The sequence below is a fragment of the Clarias gariepinus genome, chromosome 13 (assembly GCF_024256425.1).
Source record: "Clarias gariepinus isolate MV-2021 ecotype Netherlands chromosome 13, CGAR_prim_01v2, whole genome shotgun sequence".
Lineage (NCBI taxonomy): Eukaryota > Metazoa > Chordata > Actinopteri > Siluriformes > Clariidae > Clarias > Clarias gariepinus.
Genome location: NC_071112.1, coordinates 33,277,260 through 33,304,800, shown reverse-complemented (window position 1 = coordinate 33,304,800; position 27,541 = coordinate 33,277,260). Strand labels below are relative to the sequence as shown.

At 45.1% G+C, this 27,541-nt stretch overlaps 1 protein-coding gene across 4 annotated transcripts; it reads right to left on the bottom strand.

Annotated features, from left to right (window-relative positions):
• Positions 1–880: 880 nt before the first annotated feature.
• On the bottom strand, positions 881–27,122 carry greb1 (growth regulating estrogen receptor binding 1). 4 transcript variants are annotated; one of them, XM_053510441.1, is made up of 32 exons: positions 27,017–27,122; positions 20,173–20,332; positions 19,475–19,582; positions 18,373–18,549; positions 17,639–17,821; positions 16,573–16,701; positions 16,359–16,484; positions 15,678–15,800; positions 15,232–15,369; positions 14,628–14,813; positions 13,693–14,043; positions 12,695–12,823; positions 12,432–12,533; positions 12,150–12,347; positions 11,842–12,022; positions 11,571–11,760; positions 10,636–10,772; positions 9,609–9,951; positions 9,402–9,517; positions 8,655–8,860; positions 7,547–7,989; positions 7,110–7,212; positions 6,679–6,834; positions 6,451–6,587; positions 6,159–6,320; positions 5,862–6,066; positions 5,579–5,741; positions 5,172–5,393; positions 4,934–5,069; positions 4,237–4,437; positions 3,200–3,338; positions 881–1,456 (listed from the first exon to the last, which is right to left on the bottom strand). In XM_053510441.1, the coding sequence occupies exons 2-32, from the start codon at positions 20,327–20,329 to the stop codon at positions 1,293–1,295; spliced, it is 5,511 nt and encodes a 1,836-aa protein (XP_053366416.1). In that variant the 5' UTR covers positions 20,330–20,332; positions 27,017–27,122; the 3' UTR covers positions 881–1,292. The 4 variants fall into 4 exon arrangements, with proteins under 4 accessions (XP_053366416.1, XP_053366417.1, XP_053366414.1 ...); XM_053510442.1 differs by having other exon boundaries at positions 15,232–15,345; XM_053510439.1 differs by having other exon boundaries at positions 12,150–12,533.
• Positions 27,123–27,541: the final 419 nt, after the last annotated feature.

The window sequence follows — 27,541 nt, the reverse complement described above, 5'->3', positions numbered from 1 at the left end:
ATTTGTAAAACTGCTTTGTGACTGTCAGTGTTAATAGTATACTGTACTACAGGAATAAACTTAAACAGGTTTTTAGCAAAATACACTTTTTTTGGTCAAGACATCAAAACATCCCTAGGGGGATCTGATTCAACAACCTCATGTAACCTCACAACATTCACTTCTGGCCAGGGTTCCTGTATGATGATGTCGAGACTCCGTAATGTCTTCTCCAGCACATCCTAAAGACTTTAATGCTGTTAAGGTCAGGACTCTGTGCTTCAGGTGTGTAAATGATTCCTCACGCTCATCTTTACAGCCGCTCACTCTCACACACACTCTGAGTCCTGGAACACACTCCGTGCCATCAGGGAAGAAGAAACCCTCCATAGATCTGATCCTCTGAAGAAGTAAATGCTTTCAATTGTAATATGAATTATGAGTGATGGGAATTTATTAAACAAGCTTCATAAAATAATATCAGATGTTAGGGTTTAGTTGTTTTTTCAATGCCTGCAGTTTATAATAATAATAATAATAATAATAATAATAATAATAATAATTATTATTATTATTATTTTTCTGAGTAAAACTACACTTTTCATGCAAGTAGCATAAAGAACACATGTTGCTAATATATATATATATATATATATATATATATATATATATTTAGAGAGAGAGAGAGATGTTTTTGTTAGGATTTTCATGTGTTTACTGTTTACATTAATTTACTAAACAAGAACAAAGCAATAAACGACAGTGTCTGTTCTTTAGTGTGTTATTGACAATTTCTAAATCTTTGCATAAAATGACCTAAAGCTTGATGTCATTGCAGTGCCCTCTGCTGTTGAACTGAGGAAATAGCAAAGAATATCAAACACAAAATAAACCAGGATAAAGCAGTGATTTAATAAAACTGTACAATGACACAATCTTCTCAGGAATTAAAAAAAAAAAAAAAAGAGCAGAGAACAGACCAAATAAATATATACAAAAATATTCTTTCTCTACAAAATACCCTTTGCAAAAACATTCAGTCAGTTGTTCTATTCTCCATGCAGAAATGATGGCAATAATAATAATAATAAAATGCAGAACAAAAATGCAGTTGTGTTCCGAGCACAGCTTTGATAATAAATATATATTTCCCATATACACATGAAACTGATTTAATTTGGCCTTGTTCTAACGAGAGAGGAGAAACATCACACAAGCGACACAATACCAGAGCAGTGCAAGTGTACAGGACATCTACTTCACTATACACACACGGCTACCTACAGAACGTCCAGAGGTCCTGAGGATCTCCGTCAGATGTGAGTCCCCGTGAGGAAGAAGAGCGGCTGGTCCTCTTTGGCGTTCGCCGTCTGAAACTCGTCGCTCAGCCGAAAACGCCACTCGTCCTCCAGCTCGAGACGAACCACCGTCTGACGCAGGGCGCTGCGGTTTGGGCAGATGATGCACAGCGTCGCCCCTGTGTGTGTGTGTGTGTGTGTGTGTGTGTGTGTGTGAGATGTAAACAATTAACACTGATAAATGAGCTCTAATGGCCTGTTAAAGGCCCTGCAGTCACACACACACACACACACACACACACACACACACACTCTGACACTTCACTCTGCACACAGCTGAGACCGTCCACAGTGGACGTCTCAGTGCTTCACACTCCCTCATGTTTAAACAGGTTTAATCACTGCTTCACTTACAGAATGTGAAATGTCAGAATAATTGTAGAGAAATATTTATTTCAGATTTTTATTTTCCTTTATACCCTCCCATGGCTCAGAAGTTTACAGACACACTGAGGTGGTTTGATCGCGTTCCTCCTGACCGAACTGGTGTAACCGGGGCAGGATTGTAGACTTCACTCATTCAGTTCTGCCCACATGTGTTTGAGTTCTGAGCCGCTCCAATACCTTCACTTTAAATGTACGCTCGGGTCACCTTGGAAGAACCATTAGTGATCAAGCTTTAACTTCCTGTTTTGGGATTTTACTTTAATATTAAAGCCGTCAATCAATCAAAAATGTAATCTCGTCAACCACGTCATAGTCTGTGATCACAGCCTCTCCATGATGCTGCCCCCTTGTGTTCAGATGGGGTTCTTCAGCTGCTTCAGATTCCAGCCAAACAGTTTAATGTTTGTCTCACCAGACCAGAGGACATTTCTCCTAAACTAAGATCTTTGTCCCCGTGTGCAGCTCCCATCATGAACCACACTCGACCCACAATTATTTCCCCCTGAGGTCGTGGCTGATTTCTTTTAATTTCCCATGATGTTGAACAAAGAAGCGCTGAGTTTAAAGATGGGCCTTAAAAATATACCCACAGGTATACTGACACATCACGTGATTCCAATTAGCCAATGAGAAGCTTCTAAAGCCATGACATCATTTTCTGGAACCAGTTTAAAGGCACAGTGACCTGAGTGTCTGCATACTTTTGACCCAGTGGAGCTGTGATATAATCCATTATAAGTGAAATAATTCATCTGTTTAATTAAATGAATTGCTGGTAAATGATGTGTATGATCTGGTATCTGGTTCTAACTGACGCCAAAACTATAGTTTGTTAAGATGAAATCTGTAGAGCGGCTGAAAACTCAGTTTTAATGACTTCAATCTATGTGTCTGTAAACTTCTGACTCCAAGCCTACACACCTCTACACACTCGTGTGGGGTCAGGGTCAGGGTCAGGGTAAGATTTCCCTCTCTCCTGAAACTAAGGAGCCCTAACATGCTCCAGGATGACAACGGCAGGGGGCACAAAGCCAGCTCCATAAACACATGAGGAGGATCTCGAGTGGGCCGCACAGCCCTGACCTCTGAACCCCACTCAACATCTTCAGAGGTTATTAATCAGAAGGTTATAATACACTTGTGTGGATATAATAAGAGCAAAGAGAAACTAAATCGATAAAAGAATGGGCACAGGGGGTGAGGCTGCTCAGGTGTCCACATACTTTTGACAATACTGTGTATCTTACCCAGTTTATATACTGGCAGGTTTTTGAAACTTACAATCCCATCTCAGTGTGATAGTCTACTCTCACTCACTCATCGTCTGTATCCTGTGTACAGGGTGGCAGGGGGCGGGGCCTATCCCAGGAGACTTGGGGGGCGAGGCGGGGTACACCCTGGACTGGATGCCGATCCAGTGTGACAGACTGGGTCTATTAATGAAAGTGAATGTATGTGATGTCACAGTGTTTCACCTTTCAGGAACTGGAACTTCTTGAGGAAACCCGGTGTGACGAAAGAGTCGCAGAAGTAAAGCAGGAGGCCACTGAAGTGCAGACCTGCTGTACTGATGTTGACGGAGTGTGGCCTTGAGCTGACGAAACACACTGTTACCTGAGGAACACACACACACACACACACACACACACACACAGAAAAAGGATCAGAGCACAGCTCCATCTGTAGCAGGAAAATGTTTCAGAAATAAATTACACAAGATGCAGAAACCAGAACACCTTGAAGAAACCTTCACCAACCAGCCAGAACATTAAAACCACCTGCCTAATATTCTGTAGACCCCCCTGAGTGTAGACCCCGCCCTCTACCCCGCGCCATCAAGCCAATCTGAACCGTAACCTACACCAGACTCCGAGAGCCGTGTGGTATCTGGTACAGAATGTTAACGGTCCTGTAAGTGTGTGAGATCGGACCTCCATGGATCAGAATTATTTCTCCAGCACATCCAACATGTCATGTTCCTCAAACCACTCCTGAAGAGTGTGTGCAGTGTGTCAGGGCGCATCATCTTGCTGAACGAGGACACTGCCATCAGGGACCAGCGTCTCCATGAAGGGGTGTAACTCGGCCTGGTTTAGGGAGGTGGGGCGTGTCACAGTAACACCCACCCGAGGTTTCTCATCAGAACATCACCCAGAGCATCACACTGACCACGCCCCCTCACCTTCTTCTTATAGTGCATCCTGGTGACATCTCTTTACACACACACACACACACACACACACACACACACATGATGTAAAAGAAACCCAGGTCCATCAGACCAGGTTGCCTTCTTCCATCGCTCCGTGGTCCAGTTCTGATGCTCTTGTGTCAGTAGTAGATGGTGGGCGTGGCTAAGATACCACCGCACCCCTTTAGAGGGTTTGTGGAGTTCCGGCTCTGCAGGACACGAGGGTGGGCGGGGCTACACAATATTAGACAGGTGGTTTTAATGTTATGGCTGGTCCGTGTATATGTTGCATCTCAGAACTCAGCAGAGGGTGTGGCCTACCTCGGGGCCCAGGTTGAGGTAGCAGTCGACAGACAGCACCGGGTGGCTGTAATTGGCAGTGCTGAGGGGGAAAAGCCGCTGACTTGTGTGTTGCAGGTATTTCTCTAGCAGAAGCTGAGCTGGAGTGGCCAAGAACTGGTGCTTGCTGTCTGGAGCACAAATATACTGGGAGGGCTGCACTGTGGTGGGTACATCAGTCATCTGTGAGAACATTCATAGAACATTTATAGAACATTCATAGAACATTCATAGAACAATATATTTTACTTTCAGTCCTGTTTTATTTTCAATAAATTCGTGTTTCACTTGAAATAAACTCAGAAATTCATTCCTGATCATAAACAGAATAAAGTGATGAGTTGTAGCGTAACCTCACTTAGATTTGATTTCGTTAGTGTGTCGCTCAATCGAGTGTAATTAGAGAGATTTTCACGTTCAGACACACACACACACACACACAGTGCCTGAACGAATAAACAGAAACACTTATCTGTCGGGATTTATTTTTACTTTTTTTTAAGGTAAAGTGCAGGTTAATTTGTTTTATTTTTACTTTATATTTTGCATTAATAATTTTTATGTACTCATTTTTTAGGGCTGTAGAACAAATAATCTTAGTTTTCATTATTTCTTATGGGGAAATTCGCTTTGATTTACGAGTGTTTTTTAAAATAAAATCAAAAACAGGAAATGCAACCTTGGTCTTGATGATAAACGTTCTGTATCCTCCGATCGCGATCTGCTTCTTCATCACACTGAAGTTGTTGAAGCGGCAGATTAGAAGGCCGGCGCTGTGGACGCGGAGGTTAAAGTCTACATCGTCACAGGTAAAGCTGGAAGAGACAGAAGTAGGAGATGGAACAGGAGAGCATCAGTGATGGCTTCTCATCATGTTCTCATCCTCAAGTAGAAAACGAGGTGTCATGTGAGCTGACCGGTTTTGGTTGTACTGCACATTCTGAGTGAGGTCCACGTTAAGGAGAAAGAAATCATGCAGGTGTCCCCGTGAGAAAGGCTCTCTCCTTCGGCCAGGGCCGGATCCTCGGCTCGACCACTTCCTCACACCGCACAGGCCGTACTGAGTGATGTCCGGAGACGACTCCATGTGCTGCAGCACCTGCTTCAGAGACACGTTCCTCTCGGCTCCAGTAGTACCACTGCGTGCACACACACACACACACACACACACACACATGCAAGAACATTGATAAGCCAGATCCAAAACAAGTTTTCATTTTTGCTGTAAGTCTCTGATTTGGAAAATGAGACATGAGATTGATGATGAGGATTACAGAGGAGTGTAAAAAGTCTTTATCAGAAACCACTACAACATTAGAAGCACCTCTTGGGGTCGATGTCGACAATGTTCCACATGACGCAGGAGTCGTCTGCCAGGATGATAAAGGGCCAGACGTCCTGAGGTCGGCTGCCGTGCTCCACCCTCCGACTGCGCTCCAGCTCCAGATTATGGTAGGACAGTTCTTTAATTAGGAAATGTGCTGCTCCTGTGTGTGAGAAGCAAAAGACAGTGAAAAATTAAACAAACACTCTGCACGGCGGGAACATGTCCATCACAAATGAGACTTTCTGAAGTGTTCAGTCGTGTTACACGGAACGTTAGTTACCGATTCCAGCCCCGTTGAAGATGGTGGGCAGGACCAACATGATGTGATTGGGCCAGTATTTCTTGTAGACAGCCATCTCGTATTCTTTGATGACCAGGATGTGCAGGTGAGCGGCTCCGTCCATGGCGTGGTAGAGGTTAAACAGGCCGTGCTCGTGCCGACCCGTGGTGGGCGTGAATATGGGACTCTTTATACAATCGGGATTCTATAAGCATGAAACACAACTCCTTTACATTTCTCATTAATTCTTGGGATTCATGATGGTGGGAGAAAGTTAAACCCTCACGGTGCTTTTACCCAATCAGAGCTGAGGGGAAGTCTCATGCTCTCCAGCTGGCCTCCTGGTTGGCTGAAGGAGAAGTGATGCTCTTTGGATTTAGGGATTATGAAATAGAGCTGTATCTCTTCCCCAAGGAGCAGATGAGAGAAAGTGAAGGCGTGCAGGGTGGACTCACACAGCTGAACACACACACACACACACACACACACAAAACAAATAATTGGATAATGAATATTCTGACTATTGAGATAATAATGTACATCTGCTGATTTTATTGTAAATGATGATCATCCAGCTTTAACACACAACCTGGTATCGGGGATTAAACCCCATGTACTGATGGCACTGCTCACAGTGATGGTAAGTGTTATATGCTGCATATTTGGAGAGTTTTATCCGAGCTGTACGGCGACGAAGGTACACGTCCTCCTGACGTCTGGGATTTCCTTTAAAACAAACTTACAATTACTATATGAATCTTTAACTACAGTAGAAAATAGCAAAATAGAGTATTTATTTTCCATAGTGTATTCTTACGTTCCACATTTGGAGTAAAGTCAGGGGAGTAGATGGTACTGATGCCCTCGTATTTGGGGTCGTGGATGGTAAAGTCAAAAGGTATTCCTCTCACGGTGTCCGCATGGGGCCATGAAGCCACGGCCGGGTGGAACTTCACCAACTCAGACTGGGAACCTGGAGGGCAAATACAGACCACGCACACACACTTTAATAATAATCAGATTATTTAATAACACATAGGCTTTAACCGTAAACACGCTTTAAAAATAATCAGATTATTTAATAACACATAGGCTTTAAACGTAAACACGCTTTAATAATAATCAGATTATTTAATAACACATAGGCTTTAAACGTAAACACGCTTTAATAATAATCAGATTATTTAATAACACATAGGCTTTAAACGTAAACACGCTTTAATAATAATCTCATTTTTATATACTGACTGCAGTTGATGTCCTCTTCATCATAGATGTCCACCTCCATGAGTCTGATCAGCATTCGAGAGAGAATGCCCAGGAACTGCAGGTATGCACCAGTCTTACCAACCTACACACACACACACACACACACACACACAATTTATTACAATAAAATGGTAAACATAAATATAAATTGCCCATCATGGTTTATTCTCATCTCCGTCACTAGAAATTTGGAATTACAATTGTGGAACACACACACACACACACACACACACACACACACACACAGTCATATGGGGAAATGAAATTTACAACCACTGGCAAAAATTATGGATTTACTTATTTGTTACAATGTAAAAGATCTAGTTAAATCAGGTGTGGTGATTCCATAATGTTCTACTCAGAGAGTCTCGTTCCATAATCTCGTCCATAATCATAATCACGTCACGTCTGTGTACCTGGGGTGGGCCGCTGAGGAGCAGTCTGCGAGGGTGAAAGTTGTCGGTGCGTCCCTCGGCCCGGTTGCTGCTGTCCATGTGCTGAGGTTTGGGCGTGGTCCACTGCCTGTAGTACAGAGACTGCTCCGTGCAGGTCATCATCTTACTGAGGAGGGGTCTGAAGGAGCTGGCCCACTCCACACACAGGTGCGGGAGGAAGGACATGGGCTTGGGCAAGCCACTGGCATCCACGCTGGTGATGAGATCGTACAAAGCCTTGGGGAGGAGCACCACGGGCGGCTTGTTGATGTTGCGGGCCCAGGAGCAGCAGTGGCGCTGTGTAGACGTCTGAGACGATGACAAGGAGTCAGGGGAGGTGGACTTAGAGGATCGGATCGGCTTGTTCGGAGACGATTCATCTCGTGTCTGCTGAGGGTGATCCAGCCCGGGGAGCGCCCTGCTCACTGCGGGAGGTCAGGGAGAGGTCAGGGAGAGGTCAGGGCAAGTTAGAGACAACGACACTGAAAACATGTTCTTTAAAAAGCTCTATGGTCTTGGAGGAAACGTCCTCACTGATGCTGTGACTGGATTTCATAAGCAATGAAGATACGCCACTAAAAGATGTTAATTTGACTGGTCTGTCGTCCTTTATGAACGTCTCTGTCCAGTTATGTCTCAGCTGTGATTAAAGCTGGCGGACAGCCGATGTCCTTTTCTACACTCACTTCTACAGTCTTAGAAGAGTTCATATATCTAACAACTGTTTAAAGAAAGAGCTTTAAATTCGGAGATGATGTGATGTCTGTAAGGGACAAACTGTGTGAGTGAACATCTGACCTGGACGTGTCCACAGGCTTTCGGATGGAGAACTGTAAACACACCTTACACTGTGTGACTGAGATGAAGATAAACGGGTTTCAGGACAGAGGTTTCACTCGGCTTATAGTTCTAGTGGAAATTCTTTCAGCTGGTTATTTTTAAGGGATCAGTAGGTCACAGTATCACTGCAGCTCGGCCTGTGTGACTCCCGGACCGACAGAAGGACAGTTTAATCAGAGTGACGATACGTGCATTAGCGTGTTAGCGTGCTAACGGATGTCGTTAACGACGCTAACGGCGTGGAACTCACCGTCCATTGTGGACTCCTCCTCCTCGTTGTCGGTGCTGCTGAGTTTGTCCGGGTCGCTCTCAGACAGGTCACTGGAGGCCGGCGGCCCGCGCTGTCTCTGCTCCTCCACACGCACCAGGTACGCAGCCAGACCGAGTTCCTGCTCCAGAGCCGTGCGCTGCAGAGCGCAGCAGCTTATCACTCGCTCGTCACAGTACTTCAACGACCTGAGGAGAACAGGAAGGACGACCCACAATGAGACCCGACAGTACTCGGAGATAAACTGCAAACCGTGGAAACAGTGGAAATGTTCTTCAATGATCTTACAATCTGACGTTAATAAAGAAACATTTCAGGCCGATGGCTAATACTCATCTGATACCTACGAGTACGTAGACGTAAAGACAACACGGGGAAAACAAAAACCGTAATGACTAGACGACAGGACAAAAACCTAACAGATACAGTATGTCAGGTATGTCACCCGAGAGAATCCAATACTGAAATTTTCTGAAAACAAGTTGCAAAACCTCTGGACTGTCATCGTTTTGCTGTAATAATAAAGAAACACAAATCTGTTAAACCTAACACACAAAATATCTTCTTGGGAAAAATTAAATTTCTCTGTCTGCCTTATTTGGTGGATTTGAACATATTGTAAACTCTTCAGTCCTCCATGACAGTCTCACACATGACACATGCACTCATTGTGTTCCTGATGTTGTTCCTCTCCTGCAGCAGACCTGGCGTTAGTTTAAGGTCGTGTACCTTGGCAGCGACTCCCCCATCGGATTCATGCCGGTGAAAATCAGGATGCAGGGTAAAGCCTCCAAATCCAGGTATGTGCGAGGCGTCCAGTCAGGGTCCTGGATCTTCAGCCACACCTACACAAACAGACCCCATGCACGGTCAACATCAGCCGAGGCAAATCTGGGAAACTCGTTAAGGGTGATGATGACGAGAGTGAACGGATACCCGCAGCTGGCTCAGGAAGTGCTTTCCCACAACGATCCCGGATGTGGGGTCTCCCAGGACGATTTCGAAATGCTCGTGGAGGCCCAGGCGGTCACGCACGTGGCACAGACGCTGATGTGCCAGTGCCGCCAGACACGGGAAGGGGATCCGCAGCAGCAGCATGTACCCGTGGTGGCTGGGGCAGTGTCGCGCCGAGCCCAGCAGACACTGCACGATCTCCAGGGTTTCTACAGAGGTGTGTTTCTGCAGCTGGACCTGGCCTCTGGCTGCAGCCAACAGAGCCACGGAATAATGCTGGAGGAGGACCTGCGTGCGGATTACAGAGCTGTGCAGTTTGGGAAACCTGAAAAACAAAAACAAAAACATCCAAAAGCATGATTTAGATTTCTACATGTTATAATCTGAGAATGTATATACATTTTTGATATTTATTATTTATCTGATGCTGCGAGCAAAGACATATCGACGTGTGTGTGTGTGTGTGTGTGTGTGCCATCCACATTAGAGGCACATAAACGTCATGTGTGATTAACATGAACTCTCATGACACGTGATCTGACCAAAATAAATCTAAACTGCGGCTGATGGCTTGTCAGTGTGAACGCAGCCTAGAGTACACAGAAATAAAGAGAAAATGAAGAATGGTGTCTGAATGAAGCCGTGGGAAGGGATCGAAGTGGTTTACGCTGTTGTTAAGGCATTTTTTTATGTCTGTTGAACGAGAGTGAGCGATGTGTGAGAACATAAGAAAAACCCCACGATCTTTTCTCAGTGTGAAACAGGAAATCCAGCTCACATTGTTTGTATTAATGCTTTTACGATACATTCTACACCCTCGCTCTTATCCTGAGTTACTGTACTGATTTTAAATCATTATTTAGGACCTGGGTCACACACTCTGCCTAATGACCCACAAAATGCTGCATTTTACTTTCGGATTGACTAATTTAGAGCCCAGGAGCCCGGATCAGCATATCATTAATTATTCTACAGATCCTGTGGTCGGTTCGACGCTGGTGTGTGTTACCTCTCCTCCAGCGCGGTGACCATGCTCTCAAACGAGCTGTCGAAGCGTAACAGCGGCAGGCCGCTCCCCGATCGCGTGGACTCCAGCAGCTCAGACACGCCAAAGTATTTGGTTTTCTCTTGGTACAGATCCACGTCCTATATAAAAACATGTTCCACACAATTAAAAACCTCGGCCTAAAGTGGGTAAACACCTGACGTTAAACCCGTACAGTCAAAAGTTAGTACCCCCTCTCTGATTAATCGCACATGAAACGATTTCGTCCAGTCATTGCTGCTGAAGGTGGATCAACTAGATACTGAACCAGTGGGAGTGTTTAGACCGAGCAACAAAAAAAAGGGTCACATATGCAAAGAAATAGCACAGATACACGAGCTCATGTTTTTATTGTTGTTTTTATGACCGATAGTTAATAATAATATGCTCCTGATGAAGCCTCCTCATTAACACACATCGGCTTCCATATAAGTACATTTAAAAAGAAAAAGATCATTGACCAATGCTGTGTTTCCGGCACGTATCTGTGGTGCTTGAGGTTTAGGATTAAACTAAATTTTGGAATGTGGCTTTTGGGACTTTGGCCGTAGGTCATGAGGGACGACCCGGTGCAGTCAGACTTTCCAAGGGTGCTCAGTGGTGCTGGGTACTTTACATTTAATTCCACTTATTCCACTTAAGAAAATCTGCTCCGTTAACGTCTGGGTTCCAGGAAAAAGTGGATATCTAGTGCACTATGTAGGGTGTACAATCCCGTGATCCACACACCAAGTACAGTCCTTAAATCCTAATGCTTTAGTCTTTTGTTTTAAAACCCGTTAACTGTGGGTTCCAGTCCACAGGGCGGATGTCGCTCGTGTGTATTCCCGACCATTGCATGCTTCCAACTGTAGTCAGGTGTCCCGATAATTTTGGCCTCACAGTGTATATGTACTTACATTGCTGAATGCTGACGGCCAGTGGATTTCATTGTAGGGGCTGACGCGTGTGTATTGAGTCTGCAGGGCAAATGGGAAGGAGGTAACATGGAGAATCAGGACATTGGGTGCGTCTTGGATGTGCCTGCAGTTCAGCAGACTGTCCACTAGTCCTGCGCTGGACAAACCACCAACCCTCCCACACTCTTCACTGCAAAGACAAAAAGAAACAGTCTGAATGACATCCGAGCAATGACTTCTGGACAGACAGAACCTGGGAGAGCGTCTTTACCTGGTGACGTCCCAGTGTGCATGGTCGTGCACTACAATGAAAAGGGTATAGGGGTTTAACTTGGACTTCTGAATGAGGCCGTTGATCTTAGCCGCAGCAGTCTGATCTAATTTTACGACGTACTGCTCAGCAGCTTTTGGAGACAAACAGTCCTGGTCCATACCTAATTCCTGAAGGACCCCTTGAATAAATAACCACAGACACAAAGTAGCACCCAGTCACTCCACAATGCTCGGTGATGTTACCGTTAAAACCAGCAGGTTTAGACCTGCACGTGTAAGAGGGAATAAAAGCCTCATCTGAGTTACCTGAGTTCCACAGGTGCAGGACCACTTGCTGGAACGTCACCTCAGAAGGAGGCACGCATATTAAGAACTCCACCTTGTCAAAAGAGCCGAGATCCAGGTTGTGAGTGCTGGAGTCGGCAATCGCACACACGTGGGACAACAGCTTCCGTGCCACTGCCAGCTGAATGGGCCGGATCTCATGCCACTCTACCCGAAATTCTGGTGGACGAGATCGGACAATGAATTCGCTCCAAATTCGGTGCAGTAAAATAGACTGGACGAGCTTGATCATGTGAGATTCACCTGTACACGTGGCTTCTGCACAGCTTTCCTTCCCATGTGCGTGAGCAGAAACGCTGTGAGTCTCTGCGTTGACTTTCTCCAGCAAACTCTCCACATTTCCATCTGAATAAGTTCATTTTAAAAAGATGACGCGTTCAAAACTAGAATTAAACTTAATGCATGGCTGCAGGAACATTTTCTTCTCATTTATATTGATTTAGGTTCAGATAAAAGTGCAGGAAACTGAGCCCTAATCTCCACTAACATGATCAGAGGAGCCTTACCTGGACCTAGGGAGCTAACATAGGCATCTAACTCCGCCGTCATCCCAGAGGAAAACTCCTGACTGATTTCTCGTACACATTCGCTTGGGGAGAGCATACTCTCTGCCAGGGCTCGCGCCTGGTGCTTCCCTGTTCAGAAACAGAAAATGAAGTCACTTTGTGTCCATTTATCACATCAGTGTCTCCAACCAAGACCACGCGGATTTACAGAATGTGAAGTAAAATCTAAATCATGTGCTGTGGCCTTCACACTCACCACATCTCAAACCCTTTAATGACTTGAAGGAGATGTAAGGTCAGTGGACAGAAACTGTTTAATGCTTTTTGGAACAGCAGCGTTCACACCTGCGGTACAGTTCTAGGGACGTGTAGAATTCGCAGTATGTCCAGGCTTAAAGCTGTTTTGGAAACCCGGAGCAATCAAATTCAATTTATCTTCTTTAATAATATAATAATTCAAATAATAATAATCCATCTTTACATGGCATTTATTTCATTTGACTAATAGTTAACTGTCACTGTTAACTTGTAACTCATTGTTAGCACAGAGGCGGCACGATAGCGGTTAGCACTGTGGCCTCACACCTCCAGGGTCCGGGTTTGATTCCTGCCTCGGGTCTGCGTGCATGGTACGTATTTTAAACAGGAAACACAAGTGATTTAAACTATATACTGTAACTCTTTCTACATAAACTGTAAATTATAGATCAGTTTTTTAGGACGTGCTGACACCGATGCAGTCAGCTGTGTACAAAAAGATCAATGGATCATCTACAAATAAGACAAATTTTAATTAAAACTATTTTCTGCAACACAGTCACTCTCAGTATTTATCTTTTATCCACTAGAGGTCACAGTAAGGTCGTCCAAATGTTTGTGCAGTGTTAGGGCATGGTCTCAGTGTGGATGCCTGACAAACACACAAAAAACTGGAACAGAGAAATACATTAAGCGACTTTTTCATCCACATGGCCAGATCATCTCAGTTAATCTTATACCTGTAACCACCACGCAGGACTCGGTCTCCTGGCTCCGGCCCATGCAAATGATCACCACGAAATGTGTGTGACTCAGCTTGCCCTCCATTAGCCTTCGGAAAGTGTCTGCCAGCGCTTCGGATAACGAGGGCGCGGCGTCCAACACTAGCACGGCGTCACCGCAGGAGCTGGTGGCCAGTTTGGCCAGCCAAGGGAGCTGAGAGGGGGTTAGGGGCTGTGCCAGGCCAGGCAGCGGGGCAGGAAACTGGGCATGACTCTGCTGGTACTGACGGATTTCCGTCAGGTGTGACTCACGCCAAGAGCGCATGAGGATCTGCTCCAAGTCCTCCATCAGGGGGATCTGGTCTGGGCCTAAGATCAGACACATAATCATCACACTGCTCAAGGACATCTGATACTCATGATAATTATCTCTGCACAGTATTATAACACTTATAATTACAATAATGGAAAAACTGGGCATGTGCAAGACATGGAACTGATTGGTTTCTCTTTTTCCATTTAATTCAGCTAATTCGCAGTCACTAACTAGTTCTCCTCTCCTGAACAACATCTACCACAACATCTGTACTGCACAACATCCCAGTGAGAAACTCAGAGTGAGGACTTCTGTACAGATGTGCAGCTCAGTCGCCCCAGCTCTCCAATCGGCTGAAGATTCAAAAGGCAGGTGACAAATTGAAGTCTAGACGTCTCTGCAACTACTGAATGAGCAGACAGCAGTCTTCCAGTCTTCCTCAGGTGTTTGGATGAGGGTGGTGTTAAATACTGATGGACACACTGGTCTAAAGAACTAAAGCATGTCAGCTAAATGACCTCTACACCTTTTATGTTTCTTTTCTTTTGCATAAATTTTTCCTTTAATTTGTCAGCTAAATTTTTTCCTCTCTGTTAATAGATTACAGATTTATAGTGAATAAGCTGCACTTTCTCACCCAGCTGGACCAGATAGTAGACAGTCAGCAGGACCTGCATCTCAGTGGACAGCGGCTGGACGGAGGACGCGCCGTACTGCTCATAAACACGCGGCAGTTTCTGGGAGCTTCGGTAACACGCCTGCAGCCAGCAGTTCACCAACACTTCACTCGTGTTCCCGCAGAGATGTGGCAGATCCCCATGTCCTACACAAACACACACACACACACACACACACACACTCATTATGAGACAATACCATCTATATTAATAACTTAAATGCTGAATGTTGTTGTCATCCGCATAAATCTAACTTTAACTATATTTGCATTTATGCTTCTTTTACTAGGAATAAAATCAGTTCAGTTATGCATTACTGTTCGTCTGTGAGGCAAATGATGTATCGCCAAACTGAAAACCTATTTCTATTACATTTATTGTTTATTTATACATGTTTGCATGGCGTGGTAAAATACTGTTGGTCCTCTGTAATCCTGCAGGTGGCGCACTATAAACTATTCACAATATCGCAATACAAATCAAATCAGCACCGAGGTATCATGATAACATGGTATCGTGAGCTCCCTGTGATTGTACTTGTAGAGATTATGGAGAGAACCTCACCTTTAAATATAACTGGCTGTACTCCGCAGGTTTGGAGTAAATTATGAGGCACGGTAACCGACTCCTCCGGGGGGGCGGGGGGGGACCACCCCTGAGACGCGGAGTTTCCCATGTCTGCCAGACACACAAGGTCATCAGCTTTAATAGAATGATATGGCAAAATGAATTCATGCTAACACACCCAAACAGTCTAACAGCAAAGATAAGACAACTTTTACAAAACAAACTCTCAAAACACTGTCTAATCCCCATGAGTTCCTCTCTGAGCACCATTTAAATTAAGAGCTTTCCTTTCCCGACCCACCAGGAGGTGTTTGACACAAACACTTTATTCTTGGACTAATGAGACACAAATGTCCCTAAAAACTAATCTGTCCTTCTCTGAAGACACCCAGAGTCCGAGTCTTTCAGGTCTGTGTGTAGGACAGAATTAGATGGATGTGTACCTGACTTCGTCCCATTGGCTGTGTTGGAGGCCACAGGTCTGCTGCTGGCTTCAGTGTGTCCCACCGACTCTGGGGACCAGCCCTTGTGTCTCTTTTTGGGTGGTCCTGTGTTAGCCATGGCTCCTTAGAAGTGGAGAGAGAAAATGATCACGCCAAGTTTTAACGGCATTTAAAAAGACAAATCATGGAGTGTAGTGAAGAATAAATGTTAAGAAAGCATTGCATCTAACAGGAAGCACTTATTGGATTTACTCTGTGTGTGTGTGTGTGTGTGTGTGTGTGTGTGTGTGTCCTTAACCCTCAGGGTCACAGATACTGTGTGTTAAACTGCACTTAAAATCATAAAAGAACCCTTGCATTTTATAGCAGCGGTGAGCTCAAAAATAAAGAGTAAAAAGAGCAAACAGCAGTGTTTATGGAGGCGCGACACCGAGAGGGAGGAGGGTTTAGTACCCCTAATGTTGTCAATACAAAAGCAAAGGAGCAAAAGGAGCAGACAATACAGCTAAAGTATTTAAGGGGATGGGGGAATCTCTTTCATGGAGGTGTGATGGGAAGTGAATCCCCCCCCCACACACACACACACTCCTGATAGACCATCAAATAGCAACTGTTTGTAGTTTCTTTATCAAATCAAAGGAAGTTCGCACCAAAGCACTTTTCCTAGGTGCTGAACCGTACCTGTGGATCTTCCCGGCCCGTTGGACACCACGCCCGTCTGGGGCAGAGGCTGCTGGGAAGCTGGACCGTGGCTGCCGTTGGTCATTGCAGGGGAAGTTTCCGGGGCGTGGAGATGTGTGCTCAGATCTGCAGAACAGCCCATATTACACCAGAGAGTCACCTCAACATGTTGTACTAACGCATGGTGATTATTGCACTAAATGCAGTGCTGTACCTGTGTAGTTGGCTGTGCTCACACCCACAGGTCCTGCACTAGGCAGAGAGTTGCTCGCTACAGGAGCAGACGGCTGCAGCACGTCTAGACCAGCAGACACGTTTGGGGAGGTCTGTCTTACACGGCTATCTGCACACAGATATCATACCTGTTACTACACACACGGATATCACTCACTTCGGTCTATTCAGATTTATACATACAATTACTCACTACATTCCACAAGCAAATATAAATATATCCATAAATATATATACATATGTAATCGGTATATACTGCAGTTACTCTCAATTAAATCTAATTAGATTTATCAGTCCAACTCTTTATTTGTGGAACTGTACCGCAACGACTCTAATGTATTTCTACACCATTGAACAGGTACGGAGTTTAGCTCCATTATTATATTTTATATTTCATGTAGAAACAGGAGAAGGTGTCTAGAAGGAGACAGGATGGAATGTAAGGTCAGGCAGAATGGGCATAAAGTATAATATTGCAGAAAAATAAACATTCAATTGCTGTTTTAAAGCTGTTTTTGGAACACAGTCAGGACAAGTGAAGATGTTTGTGGTGTAAAGACACAACCGGCAGAGACATTAATCTGGACATCAGTGCGACTGACCAATCAAACAGCGTGAAATGATTTTTAGCGTGACTGCAGATCAGCGAGCTCGCTACTCATGTAATAAAGTTAACCAAAGTCACTACAGTACTGAGGAACAGAACAGCTCACTAGGTTTTTGGAATAATCTGGAGCATTATGAGTAATTTTCTCCAATGTGACATGAAACACTTGTTGGAAAAGCACTCTTGGAATAGTGAGGGAGGTTCGGCCCTACACTAACCTCGCCGTTTCAAACTAAATATTATAGTCACGACAAAAATGCCTTTTTAAAAACATCTCTGTATGTCGCAGTCAGGCGGTTCCAAAAGCCAGGTCCTGTTCTTGCTCTCCAGCTGCAGGATTACTGAGGGGTAGAACCAGGCTGCAGTTGATCTTAAATGTAAACATGTTCTTATTCACCCTGTATAACGATCCTCCTCTCGATGCTCGTGCATGACTTACCGATTGCTTTCCAGCAGATGGGCGGGCCCTTGACCAGCACACCCTGGGCGTTCCTGAACAGATAGTATTTTAAGTGCTTCTGCTTCTTTGGCTGCGTGATGAGCTTCAGGTTGATGTGATTGGAGAACTCGGTGAAGTAGCGGAATCCTTTCTCACCGCAGCCCATGCAGTTCCCTGAAAAACCTGTAGGCCAGACACAACGGTGGAGTTATTGCTAACTAACTTCCCCATCTGATTTCGAAGTGGAATTTATCGGTGCTGTAAATGAAGCCGGGGTTACACAGCGATCAAGGGGATTGAACAGTTGTAGAGATTACATCAATCATAATTAAACGGCTGAAAACATGTTTGTGATAAGCGCAGGTCTGGATGCACTTGGCTATGGTGCCCTGACCCAGCTGCCTGTACTGCATCTACACTGCTCTGTCCTCCTCAGTCCAGTCCTCCACATTCATACCGCAGAGCCTCACACTCTAACACTGAAACATCGGTCATAAATTACACTGCTTAATAGATTAGATATCGAATTAATTGTGAGTCAGTGAAAGTCAGTTATAAACTGTCTTGCTTGAGTTTCCCTCTGTAGATGTTCCATGAGTGAACATGCCTGTGGTTTAAAGCTCTGTGTAAGATGGTTAGACTTTACATAATCAACAGATTTCCAGTAATGAGATCAACAGCTTTCTACCCCAAAAAGAAACGAGTGGATAAATCGTAACCCCTGTAATTCCTACCTAAAAGTGCATTTCGTCCGCATTCATCCGGGAGAAAACGTCGATCCACTGCACACACCAGTATGTGGCTGGGTATACTGGGAGATTTGGCCCCAACCAGTTGAAATCCCGGTGGCACGTCCAGATTTTCAGTGGACATTGAGGTCAGTCGCAGGTCTTTTCCTGCCTGACAGAATCCTAAGGAGCACGCAGTAACAAACAGTGGTGAACAGTAGTGCTTTACTCAATTAACATACAATCACAGGCCACTTCATTAGGTACACCTTGCTAGTACTGTGCTGGACCACTTTTGCCTAAAAGATGTCCTTAATTCTTTATGGCCGAGATTCAGCAAGGTGTTGGAAACACTGCTCAGACTTCACTCTGTACTGACACCAGAACGTCACGCAGTCGCTGCACATCTGTCCACGTCCATGTTGTCAATCTATCGATGCCACCGCGTCCCGGAGCCGCTCTACTGGACTGAGATCTGGTGACTGTGGGGAAAACCAGTATGAGATGATGGTCAAGGTGGCCAAGGTGTGCCTAGAAAGCGTATCTCCCCCACACCATCACACCATCACACCATCACCAGCCTGGACCACTGATACACGGCAGGAGCGATCCATGCTTTCAGCTCGTTTATGCCAAATTCTGACACCACCATCCGCTGCAGCAATCAAGACTCATCAGACTAGACGTCTTCTGACATGAGCGACGCCTGGTGTGGTCTTCTGCTGCTGTAAAACATCTGCTTCAAGGTTTGACGTGTTGTGTGTTCAGATATGCTTAACATGATGTTATTTGAGTTCGAACCAGTCTCTCTATTCTCCTTTGACCTCTGAACAAAACAAGGTGTTTTCACGCAGAGAACTGCTCTCACTGGGGATTTTCCCTTCACACCATTCTCTGTAAATCCTATAGATATATCCACGTCATGGATTGAGTTGGTGCTGTGTGATTGGTTGATTAGATATTTGGGCTAACAAGCAGTTGAACAGGTGTACCTAATAAAGTGGCCAGCGCTTCACTATGTTTCATGTTATATGTTGCTTTTGCAGCTTCATGACCTCAGAGTTCCCTACTATGTTACTTTGGACTCGAGCGGTGCCTGTGCTCTTACCATCAGTGGTGCAGGAGCCTTCTGGAGCAGGCTTCATCTGATATGGAATGGGAGGACTGTTAGACTCGGAACCATCCTCATCATCATCTTCCTCATTTTCCATTTGCCCTGGTGAAGAAGCACTACGTGTAAATTTACAAGCTGTACGAGACCTGGTTTAAATAGAGGTGCTTAAACCAGACGAGGTGCTTCTGATTTAGGAGATGCGACGCTCAGGGCTGATGGTTTACACAGTTTCTTCAGTGCTACCATGACTAATAGGAACTAAAAGATATTTGACAACATTTATCAAATTAACAATTAAACAAAACTGAATTTGAATTCTTTAACAAATATACAAATTGAAAAACTGTAAATAAAGTGGGAACATTCCCACAATTCATGCGTGTACACGTGTAACAGGATGGCACCGCCCATGCAGCGCTCTCACACCGTATGCTCTCCTTATGTCTCACACGTCCCAAAGCATTACAGTAGACAAACTGCAGCCAGGCTAAGGATGAATACAGAGGAGAACGTGTGTGCAGAAAGACACCCCAATAGACACCCCATGGGGTGTAAAACTATCCCAACACAATGGTACTCCAAAATGTGTCCCTGTCTGATTTAAATCAGACATGGACATGTCCTAAGTCAGAAGTGTTAAAAAACAGAATCCTAGAAAACAGTCGGTAAAGTTCATAATTGTCCATCGTCACCTTCTCGAGAGGGGGGTGTCTGCTCTGGTTCTAGATACAGCTGCGAGAACACCGGTCTGGGTACTACACTGTTGGAACGCAGAGACGCCTCGATGGAGTAGTGCAGAACCTCCTCGAAACGTGTGGTGCGCAGCTGCCCTGCGTACGAGTTTCCCATCTTCTGTGGAAATAAAATGAGAAGGCGTGAGAACAGAGCGAGAAAAGAAAGGGCTGTGACGAAAGACGAGATGACGGCGTGAGGGTAAAGAATAAACATCTGAAAGCTCGACTCACAGCTCAATGTATTTTTTTATACAAAGTGTGATAGACAGTGAAGTAAAAACACTTTATTACATGATTATTAATTAAAATACAGTTAAAGGACAATGGAAGCTAATTTTCCTGCAAGACTGAGCGTTAGAGGTACGACCCATAATAAGAACACTATGGCCAGTGTCTATGGTGCAGATGAACGGTCTATGGATGCACAATCATTTAGTTTACATTCCAGAGGGCAAAGGGACAGGCATGGGTTCTGGGAAATCAGAAGTCTGGTTTTTCACTGGTTTATAGAATTGTTTATTGACTTGAAGAAAGGAGATTCCTGAAGAGTTTAGAAAACATTGATCAGTACTCAGCATATTTGGTGAAACCTGACCATTACATTCCAACATCAGAACCAGAACCCATCCATAACGCATGAGGGGGGAAAACACCTACGAGCAGGAAACATGAAGTTATATTTACAGTTATACAACAGTTAACTGTGAGGTGTAACTCTGTGTATGGGTGGGCGTGTCCCAGGTGTTGTCCAGTGGTTAGTGACACTAACTGTGTGTCTCAGCGTGGGTGAGAGTAGGTCTGTACGGTCCGCAGTACTGAGGAGAGAGCAGCTGTCTGACTAAACCCACATTCACACCCAGTCACAGAAGCACTTTCAGTAAGAACACACATCTGATAACGTTATGGCGTCTTAAACAACACGCCGTCTCTGCACTCATCACTTCTAAGTCCTTCTGAATCGCCTCGGAACCGTCCGCGTCGTTCTGCTGAACTGAGCTAGATTGCTAACTGGCTGCTAGTTGCAAGGACAGTGTGGGCGGAGCAAAATAACTGGTAAAATAAAGGAACAACTCATAATCTGTCGTGTCCGGCCGCGCCCGCGTCTCCATGACCGCATCGCAACTGTGTGGATATTCAGTACAACAGCATGTCCTGGAGTGTGATACTGCTTATTCATTTATAACTAAAACCTCCAGCAAACATAAAAGTCACATGTACGTATTGTTTCCTCCTCTAACTTTGCATGCACTGTACCGCACACGGATCCTCTCATAAATCACCTACATTTAACAATTTATCTCACTGGACACGATAAAGAGGCATACGAGCGCCCGGCCTCAGGAACTTCTGCTTTAGGAACAGAAATCATCACGCATTTTCACCATACGAGCGACCGAACCGAGCCAAACTCAACGCCGGCGAGGTTGCGCGTACGTCTGGGAGACGTTCAAAACTTGTTTGTTCTCAGTGTAGAGCCGAGCAAAGCAGGTTTACAGATTCGTTGCGGGGTTTTTTTTTCTCTTTTTTTTTCCTGATTAGTGAAGACATACAGTAGCACCATGAGGCTCTAACATGTTATTAAGTACAGGAGCAAGAAGAAAAGGGAGACGCTTTCATTTACATGTCTATTCGTCTATAATCTAAAATAATTTACATGTCTTTTCTCAATGTTTTGATTGTTTTTATATGTAAAATAGAAATTAAATTTCACCTCAAGAACTCGACGCGTATGCCGAGGTACCGCTGAAATACGGACCTGTCTCTATACCACTACAGAACTTCTGACTATAACTCTGAAAAACATTGTCATCTTACAAAAGTTTATTTGAGGACACAGGGTTCTGGGGAGGACACACATCAGAGTACACACAGAAAATAAGCAGCAAATAATCAAATAAGCTCAAACGGGTATCATCAGTCTGCCTGAGATGAGTCAGCGTGCCTCTTTCTCTGCCTCGTAAATATGATGAATCTCTGATGAGTTCTCACAGGCCGAGAAATGCTTTAAATCATCTCCGCTATTAGTCAAGTCATTTGGAAACCATATTTTTCATGTCTTCGCCTGCAGGAGATCAGCTTCCTGTAGAGAGGTCAACAGAAGCACTGAATTTGGTCACGGCGTCCAAAACGCAACCTCACCAAGTAATATCAGGTCGTTCTGACCCGAATGAGACACGCATACATGCAGAGAGAGATAGAGAGAGGAAGGGAGGGAGGGAGAGCCGGGGGAGAGAGAGAGAGAGAGAGGGAGAGAGAGAGGAAGGGAGGGAGGAAGGAAGGGAGGGAGAGCCGGGGGAGAGAGAGAGGGGGGGGGGGAGAGAGAGAGGGGGGGGGAGAGCTGGGGAAGAGAAAGAGAGTGAGAGAGAGAGAGAGAAAGGGAGATCCGGGGGAGAGAGAGAGAGAGGGAGAGAGAGGGGGGGAGGGGGGGAGAGAGAGAGAGAGAGAGGGAGAGAGAGGGAGGAGAAAGAGGGGGGAAGGGGGAGAGAGAGAGAGAGAGGAAGGGAGAGAGAGCGAGCCGGGGGAGAGAGAGAGGGAGAGAGAGAGGGAGAGAGATAGGAAGAGAGAGAGGGGGGGAGAGGGGGGGAGAGAGAGAGCCGGGGGAGAGAGAGAGAGGGAGAGAGAGCTGGGGGGGGGGGGGAGAGAGAGAGAGAGAGAGAGAGAGGAAGGGAGGGGGGGGGGAAAGAGAGGAAGGGAGGGAGGGGGGAGAGAGAGGGAGAGAGAGAGGGGGGGGGGGGGGAGAGGGGGGAGAGAGAGAGAGATAGGGAGGGGGGGGGAAGAGAGGAAGGGAGGGAGGGGGGAGAGAGAGGGAGAGAGAGAGGGGGGGGGAGAGAGAGCCGGGGGAGAGAGAGAGAGAGGGGGGGGAAGAGGGTGGGAGGGGGGAGAGAGAGAGAGGGGGAGAGAGAGAGAGGGGGGGAGAGAGGGGGGAGAGAGAGAGAGAGGGAGAGAGAGAGGGGGGGGGAGAGAGGGGGGAGAGAGAGAGAGAGGGAGAGAGAGAGAGGGGGGGAGAGAGGGGGGAGAGAGAGAGAGAGAGAGAGAGAGAGGGGGGGGGAGAGAGGGGGGAGAGAGAGAGAGAGGGAGAGAGAGAGAGGGGGGGAGAGAGGGGGGAGAGAGAGAGAGAGGGAGAGAGAGAGGGGGGGGGAGAGAGGGGGGAGAGAGAGAGAGAGGGAGAGAGAGAGAGGGGGGGGATAGAACACTCTATAATCCTTTCTACAGTAAACAACAGTTGATGTCAGACGAGTCCGCAGCAAATCCTCAGCCTCAGATGGGAATAACAGGGTCATAACATCACCATTTAATTAATTTATTAATTACTATATTTATTGATAATTAACCCAGATTTATATGAGTCAACTTACACTTACGACAACAGGATCAGAAATAGATGTCAGAGTTTTAAACTCATTTTGTTTTACCTTTTAAACGATATGTTATATATCTCAGTAGCTTTATCTCTTTAAATGTCTCCATGTTGCGACACGTTAGTATAGACGTAGCAGAACTGTTATAAGCATTTCACTATCGTACTGTGTATGACTGTGTATGTGACAAATCAAATTTAAATTTAAATATTTATAGTATCCAATTTACCATCTAAGTCTGTTTTAAATAGGGTGTTTTAACGTTGTCTTGTCATATGTCACGTCTTAACGCTTCCTCTGAAAAGATATAAACTGATATCCAGCACCGTCTCGACCCTGAACACTGAGACAAAACTTAAAGCATCGATCCCAAGTGTGTTTTACATCAGAGACACAAAGTCAAGCAGCTTTTAACTTCAAGTCTATTGTACCCAAATGTTTATATAAAGGGAACTTAAGTGTTCTACTTAGAAGCCTCTTTCGTTCTGCAAAACTTCAACAAAGAATAAATAATATATAAAAAATGTATCAAAATATTTGTGAATAAATCTTTTCCAAGAGTCTCATCTTTACATGCAGCACCTATTTCTTTATTCGTCCCTTAGGAATGCTTTTACACACACCTCTTTTTTAGTGTGTGTGTGTGTGTGTGTGTGTGTGTGTGCAGGCCCTCTGTGGCTGGTTGTAGACCACTGTCCAGACTCCTCAAGCCTTCCTGTTGGTCTGATAAACAGATGCAAATGGAGCTGCTTTTGAGCGGAGCTGATAGGAGGAGAGATAAAGGAGGAAGTGTTGATGGGATTGAGGATGTCCCCCAGCCCTGACCTCCCTGACACGGCTTCCTTACACAGAGGTGACAAGCCTTTTCATCTCTCCTCTGCTCCTCCCCGGCCTCTGCACCCCACCATTGTCTCTGTATTTATGACCTGCTGTCTCAAAGACTGGGACGCATTCTCTCTCTCTCTCTCTCTCTCTCTCTCTCTCTCTCCACTATTCTTTTTACCAAAGCATATAATAAAGATCAGGAACTAAATTCCACCATATAGGCCACATTTGTCCATTAATAACGTTAGACATTTTCAAAATACATACAGATGTAAATGTAGTGTGCTTAAATTTCACCAACTGAGGATTATATTTAGGACTATATACTGAGGATTATATACTGAGGATTATACGGTAGTCGTTCAGTCAGAGTGACAAAATGCTTTACACCGGAGAGGTGTTTTTTGCTTTTGCTTTTTTTGCAATACAACTTATGAACCTTGTCAGCAAATTACCATCGTTTAAGTGTCTGCTGGTGTCCATGAAGGAACTTTCACTGCTCAGCTATAAAGCAGGGGGATGTTGATTTTAAAGAATTTTGGCCTCCAGGAGAATAACGTGTGTGTTTGCAGGGGTGTTCTGTCTAATTCTCTACATTCTCTGCTCCAGACTGACAACAAAAAGACATGGAGCCAAACTGGGGGCAGAAAAAACTGCGAATTGCGAAACACACACACACACACACACACACACACACACACACACACACACACACACAGACACACACACAAACAGAAGACTTTTCAAATGATCAGTATCACAATTCAAGTGAAGGTATTGAAGGTATTGTTATTGGATCAAAAAGAAAATGGAAAAGCAGTGGTATCGTGCATCCCTAATTTTCATGGCTCGCAGCAACAGGTTAAAGGTCAGCTCCAGATAACAATGTTTGGGTTGAGCTTTGATGTGCTCCGGCATGGTCCAGCCACCGGCTCAATGCACATAAAGAGGCTTATAGGGCCAGGAAGATAACCCTAACTCATTCTTCTCATCACCTTTAACCTTTGGCCTCTGTACCCCAGCCAAAAGATCACATTTCAGTGCTGGCTAGCTGCATTCAGACACCCCACCCCACCCCACACTCACACTGGGATCAGTGGTGCACTTTTAGAGAGATAATTTGGGCTGTTGGGAAATAAGGGACGTCCCAACATGACAAGAAACTGCAACCCTTTACTGCAATGCTCAGAATGATAATATTTTGCAAACACATGACAAAGCAGCAAGGAGTGAAGGAGGTAAGGAATGAAAGACAGAGGAAGAAAGAGAAGAGTGGATGTGGTAGGATGTGATGGTGAAGTCGGTCTTATTCGGTTCTCACAGTCCTGAAAGTCCTAAAAGTCCTAAAAGTCCTGCCCAGCTGTCCGCCCGAAAACATCAGCCAAGAATCTGAAACTTCTCATTAACATCTCCAGGAAAATAAAGCAGATCATATTCGAGTCTTTTCTCTAATCTTTTCCTTCATTCTACAATTGTTTTCTGCTTTTGATAGAAAAAGAGAGACGAATCTTTAGTAATGTCACATTAGACCTTTAAAACAATAATTCTCCTCTTGTGACATCAGTGAACTGGTTTTTATCTGGAAAGAAAAGTTGAGGATGGAACTCATTCTTCGGTCCCTGAGACGCGTACAGTGAGGACCTGCTGATAATCTTTAATCTTACGGATTTAGAAGTTAAACAGGTACTGAAGAGTTTCTCTGGGATGCAGAATGTGTGTGTGTGATCTGTCCCGTCACAGGATACACTCCTATATAATACTATACAATATGACCATTAGACAGTATTCATTCAGAAATTAAAGTTATCCTAAAAGCCTGTAGACCTGTGTTTAAAGTAGCATTAGGAGCGTGGAGACCGGCCGCGCTCATCCTCAGGTCCGGATCATTAAATCTGACCTTAAAGTCATTCCATTCTTTCCTGCACTAACAGTCTAAAACCTCTGGTGATGGTGGAGGTGAGCGTGACTTCAGGATGTGTTTCAGCACACAGGTTGTGTACACAGTGAGTAACGCCGAGCGCACAGCTGGATCAGGATTCAACTCTGCACATAAACTCCTGAGCCGCCCTGGAGGAACTGTCTGTTCAAATGTTTTATACAGAAACACTGAAGGGAATTTACACACACACACACACACACACACTCACACTCATACACACACACACACACACACACACTCACACTTACACACACACACACACTCACACACGCACACACACCCTCACTCACACACACACACACACACACACACTCACTCTCACACACTCACAAACTCACACACACACACACACACTCACTCACACTCTCACACACACACACTCACGCACACACACACACACACATACACTTACACACACACACACACACTCACGCACACTCACACACACACACACATACACTTACACACACACACTCACACACACTGTTAGATCAGGTCTCCAGCTGCTCAGTACACAGGGTTCCAGAGATTCTCTCAAAATAAAGACACACACTCACACACACACACACACTGAACTCATCTTAAATACACAGGAGTGTGTGTGTGTGTTTAGGACAAAGTGCAGGTGAAGTTTTCAGCAGAAACAGACACACACACACACACACACACACACACTTACCTCCAGTGATGTGAACAACGCGCTGCTGCAGTATTCCTGTGTGTGTGTGTGTGTGTGGAGGAGAGAGGAGCTCACATAGCGCTCTGTGCCGAGGTGTGTGTGTGTGTGTGTGTGTAGTGATTTGAGCCGCCGGAGGATTAACGCAGGGCTCTCTCTCTCTCTCTCTCTCTCTCTCTCTCTCACACACACACACACACACCCCTCCCACAGCGCGGAGATGGTCTCGCCTGTTAACACACACACACACACACACACCGCAGAGCACAGCGCGGGAAATTCATTATCATTATACACACAGTGGGGTTATAGAATAATAATAATAATAATAATATGTAAAAGTTCCTATGAGTGTGTGTCCATATGAGTGTGTCCATATGAGTGTGTGTTCCTATGAGTGTGTCCCTATGAGTGTGTGTCCATATGAGTGTGTGTTCCTATGAGTGTGTTCCTATGAATCAGGACCGTTAGATGGAACTCATCTGATAACCTTCCTGACATTAATGTTATAATTATCAGCTGTGATTA